The sequence below is a fragment of the Parasteatoda tepidariorum genome, chromosome 1, assembly GCF_982258835.1.
Source record: "Parasteatoda tepidariorum strain Cologne lab strain chromosome 1, Ptep-v5.0, whole genome shotgun sequence".
In the NCBI taxonomy this organism is placed as follows: domain Eukaryota; kingdom Metazoa; phylum Arthropoda; class Arachnida; order Araneae; family Theridiidae; genus Parasteatoda; species Parasteatoda tepidariorum.
This window is the reverse complement of record NC_141755.1, coordinates 84,623,971-84,639,139: the sequence shown is the minus strand read 5'-3', so window position 1 is coordinate 84,639,139 and position 15,169 is coordinate 84,623,971. Positions and strand designations below refer to the sequence as shown.

At 28.8% G+C, this 15,169-nt stretch overlaps 1 protein-coding gene across 1 annotated transcript; it reads right to left on the bottom strand.

The window, feature by feature from the left end:
- Positions 1-10,376: 10,376 nt before the first annotated feature.
- Positions 10,377-11,206, bottom strand: bc10 (BLCAP apoptosis inducing factor bc10). The gene has a single exon (XM_087168032.1). It carries the CDS (start codon positions 10,926-10,928, stop codon positions 10,680-10,682), a length of 249 nt encoding a protein of 82 aa, XP_087024158.1. The 5' UTR covers positions 10,929-11,206; the 3' UTR covers positions 10,377-10,679.
- Between the last annotated feature and the right edge of the window lie 3,963 nt (positions 11,207-15,169).

The following is a 15,169-nucleotide window of genomic DNA, read 5'->3' as shown; positions in this document are numbered from 1 at the left end:
ATTTCCCCCCCTTTTTTTACTTATTTGATGTTTTATCCTGTCCAGGTGGAGTAGAAATTAACTTTTTGCAAGTATGGTATAGATTTTCTTAATCTAAAAGTTTGGTTCTCATTGGTTTTGCTTGCATGGCGCAAAATAACAAGGCTTTATTTGAGTAGTTATCATTATTCGAAAAAGAAATTAATGCGTAATAACGATTTACGAAATAAAAATAATTAATTTTTATTCATAAATGGTTGAATAATAAAAACGAATGTTTCACGAATAGCGTTTTATTTAAATCTCCTGGATTTTTGTAACAACCACCCATAACATATAATTTTAAAATCCTTGTCAAAAATTAAGTTGGAAACTATGATAATCGAGGGTTTCAAATTTATAATTTAGCGTGGAAAACTACTCAACGAGGAATCAATACAGAGAAAAACGAGACCGAAAATACGCAATCAAAACCTGTTTGATTGCTGGAGGAAACAGAGACAGGTGATTATTAGAAATACTTACAAGTTTCTTCAGGAAACGTTCTGATGTTTTTCATTCCGCCTTCCTTCACTACTTCCCCGCCAGACTTCTGCAGAATTTTTTTCTTAAATATTAATTTGTGACTCTTTAAGCGCATATTTTTTAAATTTTAATTTTGACAAAGATTTTAAATTATTTTAAAAGGATTTAAGAATATCATCAATTGCTTTAATAACGACAATGCCGATTTATTAACATGTATACACATTTAGACGGTTCTAAATATATAGTTAACATTAGAAAATTTTTATTGCAAATTTTTTTTACAACAAACAAAATATTGCAGAGTAAAAATTTGTAACTTAAAATGTCTAACTATATATATTGTTTTATTCAGCAATAAAAGTATAAATATGATATTGATTAGAAAATTAGAAATTAATTACACACCTTTTTCTCCAAAAATAAATAAATAAACAAAAAATATTTTTTTAAAAAATAAAATCGAATTCTAACAACAAAATGCTTTTAAGAATTTTGTCATGGATATTTTAAGTTATTTAAAGCAAAAGGAAAACTAACACTTTTATTTTTAAAACAAAAAATGTTGTTTTTAACAGTAATTGCATGTAGGTGGTGGTGAAACGTTAGTCAGACTAATTTTTTTTTCCTCAGTTTTTACTTGTTGAACGAGTACAATTTATAAAAGCAAATTCTAGATACATTGATTTAAATATTAACTAAAAAAAACTTCATTTCGCGATTGATTTATAAAATCTGATTTCGATTGAAATTCCAAATAAAAATTCTGGAAATTTCTAATCAAAACTTCAAGTAGACATCGAATATTTATATAAACAAACAACTATCTAAATTAATTTCGGATCGACCGGATGACGTTGTGTCAACAAACATACAACAGTTTGCTATAAATTTATGTCTTCTAAATTTGCGTGGAATTTTTGTTAAAATGTAAAAAAAGAAATTATTAAATCTACTTACTTAAATCCCAAGAGAATTTCAATTTATTATTTAAATAAACAATTATCCAAATATGACTTGGGTGTCTTAAGATATTCAAACCGGATTACTCGTTTCATGAAACATCTTAAATTATGGCCGTGATAATAAACATCGCTGCCGGTTGGTCATTTCAGAAGTTATAGTAACTATTTTTCCCCGCACGCTATGGAGATATCGGAAAACAAAGATATATGCTCCACCTTCTTAGACCTTTACCTACAAAATTTTTCTATTCTATATTCGAATAAAAAAAGAACATCATCCTTAGTTTTGCATTCAAGAACCGCACTTTAAGTTGCTATAGCAACGAAGTCACAACAAAGCCTTTATTTTTTAATGATAACCTCCAGGAAGGGAATAACTCAGTCCTCCCTCTTATTTTAATTGAAAAGATGTTTGACATTTTAACTGACCGCAACAATTATAAATGCCAGGTTATGCATAATTAGAAAATGAGCAAGGAAAAAAAAATCAATGTTAAGTGGGAGGAATGGTAGCTCTTAAAGAGCAGTATTAGTTGCTGATTGTTGCTCGAACAAGTGTTTCTAGAGGTAGCACATAAGGAATAAAACGGATAGGGTGCTTAAAGGTTTTATTTTCAACTGCTAGTACTAACTTTATTTCGTAGCGTAGTATTACGACAAAGGTTTCTTGAGTGATAAAAAAAATTAACCTTTGATTTAGTAACTCAAGCGACTCGCCGCAAATTGCTTCAAATAAAATTTATTGTACGGAATACTTGATCTCTCTTTACATTTTTAATTTGAAAAAAAAAAAAAATGCTTTGGTACGAATGTTAATTATTACGTATTATTAAATTTTTTTCATTTCAATTTCAGCATTTTTCTACATATGTTTCTTTATTTATTATTAAAAATTAAAGGTTTTCTCACACTTTATTATTCACATCCGGCATTTGGCTCTATTTATGGATTTAAATATGCAAAAATTAACATTTTGAGTTTTCCCCTTTACTAGGCTTGAAAACCATATTATTCCCACGGCCCATTTAATGGACTAAATGTGATTACTAACGTTTCTTTTTTTGCTTGTGACTCAAGAGTTCATCGGGTCTTGTTTGCAATATTTTCCGTACTCTTTGACAGTAAGACACTTCAATTTTGGATTATTCTGCTTTTTGATTTTCATACTATGACTACTTAATAAAAAAGTTTATTTCTCCTGCTGGGACTAGTGTGATAGTATAGTACAGTTGTTGCTAATAAATGTTCCAAATTAATTTTGAAAAATAAATTGCGAACTAAAATGTTAAAAAAAAAACATTAAAAAAAAATAATGAAATAAAATATATGGAGGGAAATCAACATCTAGTTCGAACGCTGTTCTCAATATTCTAACTTAGTACGACTAAAATTTATCATAACATATTTTTCAAACATTATCTATTTCTAACTACAGTCGGACTTCTATTGAACAAACTTCCATTTTGCGATTGTTTTCGAGGAACCAAGAACACTTTCGAAATTTCTTCCTAAAATAACTTTCAAATAGCGAAGTGAATTTTCTATTTAACGAACTTTCCTTTCAGATCTACTTTCTTATTTCTCAAAATATTTCAAACATGTAAACGCATTTTATAGGGGAAATGACCTTTTTTCATAGACACTTAACTTTCAGAGAAAGCAGTAAAATCCCTTTACCTTTTTTGTTTGCATTTCAAACGATGACAAAATTAATCGATTTTATCAGTAGCAATTAAACTTAAGAACGCATGTGGTAATGTATGTTTAAAATTACTTTTATAATACATGCAGCTATAGTTTTATACACAAATTTTTTTAGTTCAAAATGTATATAGTACGATAGTGTAACTCTGGATAATGTTTTGCTCTAGTCTTGCTTTCCATGCAGACTTCTTTCATGGTTAAGATTTATAAAATAAATAGTTGATACTAGTTTACAAGACAAAGGTGTATCAAATGCTATTTTAATTATGTCTAGTGCTAATGAATTTAAAACCTGTTTTCTGTTGTTTAAATTTTTCAAAGGGTGATTTTCGATTTAACGAATTTTCCATATAACGAAGTTGTTATTGGGATTTAGCTACATCGTTAAATAGAGGTCCGACTGTATATATAAAAACCTAATGAAGGTGTTGCGGTTTTCCATTACTGTCAGTACATTTTTTGTTGGTCAGAAAACCACATTGTGGTGTTACGGATACAAATATTTAAATTGTTACAGAGTTAATTAGTTGTTAAGCAGTAATCTCACAAACTAACTAAATGTGAAAAAAACATTTGAAATGAAAGAAAACGCCCTCTATAAAATGCGCAGTAGGAAAAAAGGATAGTAAAAGTAGATTACGTAACAGATTAATATAATGCTCAACTGGGGCTGCTCAGTCAAGATTAATTACAATGAATTAAAGAGCGGGCCGGGATAGCCTGGTCGGTAGGGCGCTGGGCCCATATCCAAGAGGTCGTGGGTTCGATCCTCGCCGGCCGAAGACTCCCCGTGTAGTAAATGGTGACTGATGCACGTTAAATCTGTCGAGTCTCAAAGTCCTCCATGTTCCCACAACAAATCAATACCTCTGGAGGTACTGATCCAGGAGTTTCCTTGTCTTCTGGATTGGGTCAAAATTACAAGGCTACGGAATTGAACGTTAGTAGTCGTAAACCCATGAAATTGGGTTATAAAATAAAATGAATTAAAGAGAAAGAATAAGTAATTAGTAAGAGAGTCCTGTGTAATAATTTAATTAAAAGTTAGTGGCTTCTGAAATAATCAATTAATAAATATGGTATAGTACTGACAGTTTGACCTCTTGGTTATTGCGGATTTTGTACAACCAGTACTATATAAAATATATTATTCACAATCCTACTAACTTTTAATTAAATTATTACAAATGACTTCCTAATTCTTTGTCTTTAATTTATGAACCATTTCAATAAACCAATTTCAATTACCTAAACAAATTAAAATATTAAACCCAATACAAATTTAATATTTTGATCCGTAACAGTAGGATCCAGTTTTTGCATATTAATCCTTATATCCATCAGCATGTCCAGCATCCATCTGTTTTTGGTTACCATCAGCAAAATATTAAAAAAAAAAAAAAGTTGAAAAGGTACTGCTTTTTTTAAAACTATTTGCGTATCCCAAATTTAGTTATTTACCTGTAATATTTATTTTTCATGTAAGGGTCAGGGAACTGCCCTTGTAACACAAAGGTTCTTTGTAGCTGACCTTACATCAGAAAGGTGCTGGGTTCGAATTTCTGTTCTTTCATTCTCTGTACTATATATCTTTACTGTGGGAACAACGTTGGTCCACTTAATATGGTGCCCCTGAAAGAGTGGCAAAAACAAATCTGCCCTAATACGCTTGCATTGACAAAGATCAACCCAGGTGGGCATTGGGGAAAAAAAATTATTTTCCTTTTTATAACCGTTCTTGAACAGTTGACCAAATTTTTTTTGGGGGGTTTACAACTAATGTTCAACTCCGTAGCCGTGAAATTTTGAACCCAATCTAGATCACATGGAAACTCCTGGATCAAGTGTTGGGAGAAATTTGTCGTTGTGAAAGACTCTTTGATAGAACTAACCCGCATTTGTCTTACATGGAGAGCAAAACCTCCCACGATCAGCCTCACGGCAAGGTGACTCTAACCCATGATCTGCCTGCCACTGAGGATATTTGACGTCAGCACTGAGGTCGGTGTAAGCTGGGTGCGGAATTCGTATTGACCAGTCACCACTAGGATTCGAGCGCTCTATCCTTCGAGCCACCATGACTCTCTTATTTTACTTTGATAGTGCTGCTATTTTGATTGTTTTCGAAATCAATAATTTAAGAACAGTTGTTACATTATTATAACACTGACCGCCTGCAGCGACCAGCTGAAAGGTTTATACATACCATATTCAACACTTAGTGCCTATCTTGGTAAAAACGCGTTAATTAACATTGCTTTCCATTAGGCTAATTACAAAATATCTAAATGAATCTTCATTTTTCCGTATTACCCAAAAAGAACACATGGACCAAATTGGAGACTCCTATCGTGCTAAAAAATCATTGTTTAGCTAACGGTCATTTGGCTAATTGCATGGGTAATAACAAAATATCGAAATGAAATTTTTTAATATTTATATATTGCATTACATATATATATATATATCTGATAAGGAACACAGGGTACAACAAAGAGACTTTTTCTCGGTAAAAACGTGTTAAAGCACTATTCTCAATTTTTTAAAAAAGTTTTACTAATTATTTCGTAAAAAACAAGTGATCAAAAATAGAGACTTAAAGTAGGCTAATTGACATAACATTAAGTTAATAGATTCTTGCGGTAACAGATTTAGCGCTATGTAAAAAAAAATTTAAGTGACTAATTTTAAAAACAACCAAGAAAACACTTATTTCTTTTATGTTAAACACAGAAAGATATGTAGGTGGAACCGGATAAAGTTCATGGGACAGTTTCTCCCATGTTTGTGACTATTTACGATTTGTGAAACGAGTATAAAAGTGATACTAGCTATACTTTTTTGGATGGATGCAGAATCATCCCCTTGATTGCTTGGAAAAAGGACTAAATATAAATGGCGACTATTATGCAGTGTTATTGCACAGGTTGAGAGAAGAAAACAGAAAAAAGGTTTTCATTTGAAAAAGCAAAAAACAACATTCCATTAAGGTAATGCTAGACTTTTTTAGGCACACATTTGCAGTGATGGCGAGAATCGTGAAATCAAATTACTAGAATATCTACCAGATCACTAGGCTCCCAAGTGAAGGACTTGAACGCCAGGCCACACAGTGCCGGCAATATAATAATTTTTATTTCAGATTTTTTACTGGACCACCAAAAGATTGTGCCAGTAAAGAGCAACTAGTAGAGAGATAAAATCATGTAAAAAAATTATTTTGATTATTAGCAGAGTTTGTTGATTTAAATCAAATGATTTTTTAAAAAAAAAATCATTGATTTAAGTCAACTGATTTATATATATATTGATTTAAAAAAACAGTGTTTCAAATTATGGATACTTTTATTATTTCGTTTCTTAGTTTTAAAATTTATTTTAAATAAATTGCTGCATTAGTTTTAAAATTTATTATTGCTGCATTAATTAATTTTAGTTAACAGAATTACTTCCTTCCTTGGTTTGTGCTAAATTCCAACACATATACATTAAGTTACATTTTTAAAAATCTTTTGATTCTTGAGATTAAAAGTTCAGATTAAAGTAAACATTTAAGTATTTTTCTTTTCATATGTTTACAGTATCTTTGACATTATCAGATTTTCTATAAAGAAATATTGTGAAAAAAAAAATTCAATGAGTACATAGATTTTTTAAAAGTTTTTTTAAGCTTAACTTATTTATTTTGATATAGGATTAAAAATGAATATTTTAATATAAAAATATATAGATTAAATATTTATTTTTCGATGAATGACTACATTTATAAACACAATCTGTTACATTTATTTTGTCATTTTAAAAATCAAAAAAGAAATCACAATTTTAAATTAAAATTATGGTTTGGTAATTGAAACTTTGTTTTAAAAGTTAAAGTATTCTTTAAATTCTCTATTTCATCTAGTCTTTAAATTTCAATCATGCATATTTGTTTCAAAATGGTTACTATGCGTTCCAAGCCATGTATTATAATGAAAAATTGCTTTAGGTAGTTAGAGCTTCTAAAATATTCTTAGAAAGTCGCAATAAAACTTATTTGCTAATTTCAAAACATAAAAATTCAGATCTATGCTTTTTCAGGGATGGACAACTGGAGATAAGTAACTAAAAGAATTTTTTACTCTGCATTAATTTGCTGCACTCAAGATGTCTGACTAGTAGTATTTTATATATAAAGATAGAAACATGTGAATAAATCATTTTTGAAGACTCTGTAGTAGCATAAAATGATGTTATTTTCAGAACTGCTGTAAGTTTGCAACAGTCATTAACCAATCTTTAATCAACACCCTCTATTTTTACTTTGAAAATGGTAGTAATATCATTAAGGAGAAAAGCCACTGTTTTCAGAAAATGAAAAGCACTCATGGTTAAATTTTTTAATGTTTAAATACTTTCTCCAATGCTGCATTATCTTGGCCCATAGAAATTTGCAAAAAATAAGAATAAGACATTGATAATTTTCTCCTAGAGAAAATTTCACCAAATTGGCATTTTTTTTTAAAAAAAAAAAAGTTTAATAATATTTAAAATATAGCTTTACTTCAAGTCTAGGGTATTTAAACAATGGCTTCTCTGTTTTCCTTGGTAAAAGAGATTCAAAAAATCATATTAAGTTTTAAGTGTATTTAGAGATAAAAATATATATACTGACAAATAAGTTTTGTTATTTATTTCAAATCATAACTTATGTTTTTGGAATAAAAAAAATTGTGGCAGTTCTGCATTTTATGGTAGATGTAAGGTAGAAACGTCACGTTTTCAGGAGATTTTTCTAATCAGCACTATTTACCTAACTTCGGCACTGCCATACAATTGAAAAAAAAACAACACAAATGCTTCATGATAGATTTTGAAAAAAACTTACTCGACAATTATCTTCTTTCAATTGCTAATGCTGTCAACGCTAAAATAAGATTTCAAAAAGCTGGAAAAAAATTTATTTTGCATTAAGTAGCTAAGCATACAAAAATGCCATACAAATAAGAATCTCAAATTCAAAATTTTTGTTGCTCACACTGATTTTACTAATTTTGATTTTCTAGACGTAAAATATTTGAAACCAAAGTTAATTGCTGAAAAGAATGAGTTAGTTGCAGGTTTACATCTCCAAAAATATAATAAATAATCAAGTAAAAAGAAAACAGGTATTTAGAAAAGTGCTAGACTTGTCAAAGCTACTTATGTGCACAGTGCGTGGAAAAAACAAACCAAAAACAGAACACCCTGAATAACTTTTGATCTATTGATCGGATTTACATGTACTAGGACTCAAACTTAATGGTTCACGGGAGTTGACCTCAATCTGCTAATTAATATGTGAAGGTAATATTTTAAGTTACAAAATGTAACAAAAAACATGCTTACTTTCTTTGAATAAACAGAAATTTTTCTCAACCGATTCAGATTTCTGACCCACAAAATATAGAGGGCAGTATGTCCCAATAGTCTGATGGTCCATGTGGTCCCAATAGTTAGTGGTCAGGAAACTATCTAAATACTTCTTTTTAAGTTTACATTCTTTGTACATCTTTTAGATTAATGAGCATTTTTTTTCTCCCAGAGCTTATTGTTACATATGGGTTTTGGGTATGCTTGCATTTGATGTTACGCATAACATGTTTTACTTGAAAGATTAAAATGCGACTACATTTTTAAATGCTGTTAAAGACATCAAAAACCAATCATAAGCAAAATTTAGCAACAACTTCAGAAGAAGTAATAGTGATAAGTCTTTGACATATGTAAAAAAGGTTTAGAACAGTTAAAAAAATAGGGTAGGTAATCGGAAATAGAAAATTATAAGAGAAAGAAATGCAACTACGGTTTAGAAAAATAAGTTTGAATTCTAGTAAAAAAAATCTTATTTTAACTGAGACAATATAAATTTTATAAATAATTTACATTTAAAAATTTATAGTTATTTTAATTCAACTATATTCATTAATACAGCTTCATTTTTAATTATAAATCCAAAATTGAAATAGACTCAAAATATTTCCTATTAACATTACAAAATGTGATAAAAAAAAAAAAAAAGAAAGAAAGATAAATCAGAACTCATTCTAGGCAGAAAAAAGGGCAGGGTGCAAAAGTTTATAAAAAGGGCATCATTATTCTAAAAAGGCAATAATTTCCTTCTATGGACTTTACACGTTCTATTAAAAAACATTGTCAATTAGTAAAAGATTTATTTTTACTTTACTAAAAGTAGCAAAGCAATCATATTAATTACTAATTTTTATCAATAAATTAACATATATATTGAGTTAATGGATAGTAATTTATTTAGTAGCTTAGTAATTTATTTAAAATGCATGCATATATTAATAAAATAATAAATGTATGTTTTTAAGTTTCTGTAGTTATGATTTAATGGTAGTGGAAGTAACTGCAAACTTTCAATGACAAGTGCAACAAGGGGTGTGATGGCTATTTTTCCTTTCCCATATAAATGTATTTCTATGTATTGACAGCAATGACAAACTAAATAAAAAGAGTTGAAAGCAGCAAAAGTTTAAGAAATCCATAGTAGAGTTTGTGGAAAAAACAAAGAAGGGTTGAGGAAAGAAAGGGCAAAAAGGTTATGGAGTCTAATATATCAGGGAACTAATTTACTTCAGGGGGAAGGGGGGCAACAGGGTGGATTCTTTTGACTAAAAGGGTAGTAGGGTGCTGCGCCCTGTTTACCCTGCCTAGAATGAGCTCTAGATAAATGATACCATGCAAAGTAAAATTCCTTGCAAATATATCTAATAAACGAGCTTCATTGTTAAATTACATTATAGATATTATAATTAAAAATTCTGAAGAATATTTTGAAGAAAAATATTGAATGTAAATAAAATATCGATTTAGGAGGCATATTTTATGGATTAAAAAAAAAAAAGTAATTAAAATGTCAATTACATTTATGCAACAAAATTTTGTTTTTGATTGGTAAGTCAGTTTTAACCCATTGTTAACTTATAAAAATGTGCTAACCTTAGTTGCAGTACACCTACTACACATGTACATATACCTGACATATAAATGTTACATAATTGCAAATAAAAGTCAAACGAACTTCTCGAAAGTTATACTGTGATCAGTGGTAAATTTTTAACTAGTCGACATTGTTAAAAAGTTTGATAGTTTAATCTTTTAATTGAAAATAAATAACTTAAATGGATAAAGTTAAAACGAATAACAATATTCATTGAGTAAGGTCAAACATTTATTTACTTATTTTTAAAAAGGAGATTCTCAACATTCTGGAACAAAATATTTTGTTGATTACAGAAGAATTAGTTTAAATAAATACAATCATAGCAAAGGATTGTAAATAATGATACATTTTAACTAAATTATTAACAAGAACATATTAAATCTCTCTTCTTTATATTTCACAATACATTATAGAGAAAACATAAGGTAATTAGAGCTTTGTAGTAGATGGAAAACGATAGCCACGAATAAAATGGCTATTTTGGCATCCTTTAACAGTACATTTCCTCTTGCCATCCACTACGCAGAAATATCGCAGGCCACAGAATTGCAGTTTGTAAATGTTGAAAACATACAGCTACCCATTCCACTGTAGCAAATAAGAAATACTGCAATGAGGAAGACTAAACTGCAAATAGTGCACGGTTTTCGTTCCAGAAAAAACCCAGTCAAATACAAGACCATAAACATCATGTGATTTTGCAATAAAGCTGGATTCACAGGTTTTGGAATTAGAAGAACAGGGATTAACCATTGCAAACAATACATTTTCTTCTTTTTTAAATCACAAAACTCAGGACAAAAAGAAAATCAGAAGAGGTTAAGAGGAAAACGATTTTATATCAAATGACACCAATCATTTCTTCAAAAATTGACTTTAAATAATGTCAGGTGATTTATTTTAATTTATAAGTAGTTCTAGACAGACAAAAGTTCTATAATATTAAATATAAATAGTAAAATCTTTCATTCGCAGTAACAGTGCATATTTATCAAGCACTCCCAATTCCAGAAATCTAAAATAAATAATAATAAAAATAAGATAAATATTTGGAGTAACTCATTTCACTTCAGAAACCGAGGTTCAATTGTGAAATTCGATTACGCTTACTAAAGGCATATTTTTACTGAAACAAGTCTAAATTGTCTGAAAAGAACGGTTGTGCAGAGTAGCAAAGAATTTCAACCACGTGACGTGTGTAATGAAGGGCGGGACTTAATATCTGGGAGGGAAGAGTTCGTGACGTCAATTTAAACATGAATAATAATATTAAAAAGCCTTGATAGAAATTAAAATTCGGCTTTAAAATAATATACTAAGTTTTAACTAAGAGTGTTCATTTTAATTCGCATAAATCTAGATTTAAACCATATTTCATTAAAGTACGTATGAAAAATAATAGTTTTCTTTTCTGTGCATTCTTTAAATACTAATCAAATTGCGACTTAATAATTTAAATCAAGTAAATAATACAACGCGTAAATAATACATACAATATAAAAAAGAATGAGTGAAATCGGCCGAATAGTTTCTGAGTCATTAAATTTTATATATCGCATATTCAGGGATAGAACAGCAGCATAATCCATTTGGAACAAAAGAAAAAAAATAAATAAATAATATTTTGGAGTAACTAAAGGCGTTTTTTGGAGCAGATTGGTGTAAATAGTCTTTAAAATTAGAGAAGCATAGTGCGCTTGTAAAATTAGATTTTTGAGCTTATTTCAGAACATAAATTAACATTTTATATCATATTTAACCCAGCTTGGGAAAAAAAAATTATTATTAAATATTAAGAAAGATGTAATAGAAACGCAACTAAGAATCACTTAAATAGACATATAACTGAAAAAATTTGCTTAATGGGTTTCCTGAGAAAATAAAATCTTTTTAGAATTTATTTCAGCATGTTTTATGTCATATTTTTAACTACATTTGATACACAATGTTATTTAGACTCTCAAACTTTGAATCTGAGTAACGACTATTTCTTAACGATTTGTTCGAAAATCACGTTTTGATACGCTTGATTCCATAGTAATTTTACGTTTTATGATTATTTTCTTCGGCTACTTCCACTCGCTTTTTATTTCGATTTATTAATAACGATATTATATTATTACAACAGGTGTATGTTGAAATTTTAGGAATTATTTTTAGACTTGTTCTATTTGCACCAATTCTATAGTAAATCCTTGCCATTTATAGATTTTTTTGTCGACCCTTTCAACATGGTGTTACCAATTCCAATACTTTTCATACATATGACAGTATATATATATATATATATACAGAATAACAAATCACTTCAGCAGTGCAGTAAGAACGACACTTTAAAACCCTCTTGTTACACCCAATTTAAGCTTTTGTTTTCATATTTTGTAATCTGGCAATCTTTCTGCGAAAACATTATTAAATCATTCTTGAAAAATTTCCGTCCATGTAAGTTGATCTGATTTCGCTACTCGCTTTATAGTCCAATTTTACTGTTTTTTCTTTTTAATTTATTTTATTTTTTGTTTTTACATGTTATTTTTACTTTTTGTGTTCTATTTTATTTATTGTAATTTTTATAAAATTTTTTTTGAGTGCTCCTCACACTATTCTATTAAAATATTTTGTTTTGGCTTTATTGATACAATATCAGAAAGCACTCTGTTTTACGGATATAATCGTGTGGGCTGATGAAAAGATTATATCTTTTTTCCTCTTCTTTTTTTTCCGGTTTTTTTAAATAAAAATTTAATCCTTTTCTTTTTTACTTATTATTTCCCCCTTTTTCATATGTCTTTAATTTTTTTCTTCATTTTGAACTTATATATATATATATATATATATATATATATATATATATATATATATATATATATATATATATATATATATATATATATATATATATATATATATATATATATATATATATATTTGAGTGTGTGTGTGTGTGTGTGTGTGTTTGTGCGTAATATAGAATGCCTCATACGAGTCTTTCTATATTAAATGATAAGCTTAAAACAGATGTCTCTTATCAATTTTAAAATATAGAAATCGTTCTCTCACAAAGAGCCGTAAAAAGTCAAGAAACCAGATAAAAGATTATTTCCTGCACTATAATTCGTAGATGAAGTATGCATTTAGATAGTCCCAAAAATTTTCAGAGTGGCGCCATCCTTTCAGCAAATCAAAATCTCTAAATTTTATCATTTGAATGACGTTTCATTAAGGTAAGAATAGTCTTGCAACCAATTCCCTTTCAGAACCCCCACTTTAAATATCAGGAGCAGTAAAAATTCGTGGCTTTTTCATATTTTCATGGCTAGATAAATCTGTGCCAAATCCCAACATCCCTGCCATGGAAATCCCACCAATGTAAACCATGCAAAATTCCAACGAACACTGTTTTAAATAACTTAACATCAATTAATAAAATGCCTATTTGTGTGAATCAGCCTAAGTCTCTTCAATTATCTAGCTTTTAAAGGCATATTATTACATATTATTACATATATATATATATATATATATATATATATAGAGAGAGAGAGAGAGAGAGAGAGAGAGTGAGAGAGAGAGAGAGAGAGAGAGAAGAAAAATTATTAATTAAGTAATAAATTATTAATTAATAATTTAGCGCCTTTTAAAAATATGTGAAAAACGGATTTTTTTTTTCAAATAATTGTTAATTTTTTGGAATCATTTAAATTGTATAATTAAATATCAACCTTATTAGTTATCCAGTATAATATTATTACCTTGCGCACATCCATTTTCGGGCCAATCCAAGGTCACTCTATTTAAGCTTCTGTTTTCATATTTTGTGATCTGGCAATCCTATTATGAAAATATTTTAAATCATTCTTGAAAGATTCCGGTTCACGTAAGTTCATTTCAATTCGCTCCTCGCCTTACAGATTTCCTTACATGTTTTATTCTGTATTTTCTTTACATCTTATTTTCTGTGTTTTGCTTGACATGTTTTATTTCGTTTTTATTTCTTACCTAATGTGTTCTATTTTCGTTTCAATTTTTTTTTGAGTGCTGCTCACACTAATGTGTTGATATATTTTGCTTTGGCTATATTGATACAATATTAGAAAGCACTCCTTTTTACGGATATTATCATGTGAGCTGATGAAGAGGTTACATCGTTTCTTTATTCTGTTTTCCGGATTTTCAACCGTTTTTTTTTAAGGATGCATAAATTTTTTTCTTTTAAATATTTTTAAAAATAGTTTTATTTTAATAATTTTTCTTCTTCTCTTTTCATTAATCTTTATTATTTCCATTTTTTCTCAATATTTAAAGTTATTTTATGAGCTCTATATACTTGCAGCTTATGCGTTGTTAATGAAACTAATTAATTTTCGTCGTTTTTTTCTTTCCCCCCCTATTTTTTTTAAATCCGTTTTGTCTTTGTTGTGCTATATGCAATTTTTTCCCCTACAAATGCTTAAATTACAAAAAAATTAATAATTTTTCTTTTTAAAACTACATTTTACTTACCGTACACTATCTCATTAATCAAGTAATGCACAATTACGGAGGGGGTTTTGTGCCCAAAACTACGTCACTGGACAACAGTGACGTAGTGACAACTCTGTACTTTGGAACTGGCTTTATGTTATAGGATTTCAATATTTCATGGTCCCTTTTTATTAAAAGCAGATCCTTATTTAAAAATGAATTTTCTTCCATTTTATCTATCAATCAATATGCACATTCAGGCTGAATATTGCTTACGGTCTTGGAGCAATAAAACTGGTTTTTGCGAACAAATTTGGCGACAAATGGGTCCAAATTTTGCATTTTTTGCTCAATAAATATTATTAGAGTTTTGGAGCAACTTGGAGAAATTTTAGGAAAAACCGGAATTTTGAACCAGATGGGAGCTGAAATTTTGGTTTAAAGCAAATTTGAGTAACCGTTTCAATCCTGTATATTTAAAAAAATTGATTTCCTTTAAATTGAATTTTTTTTGCCCCAAAAGTATAAAATATTTACGTGCTGG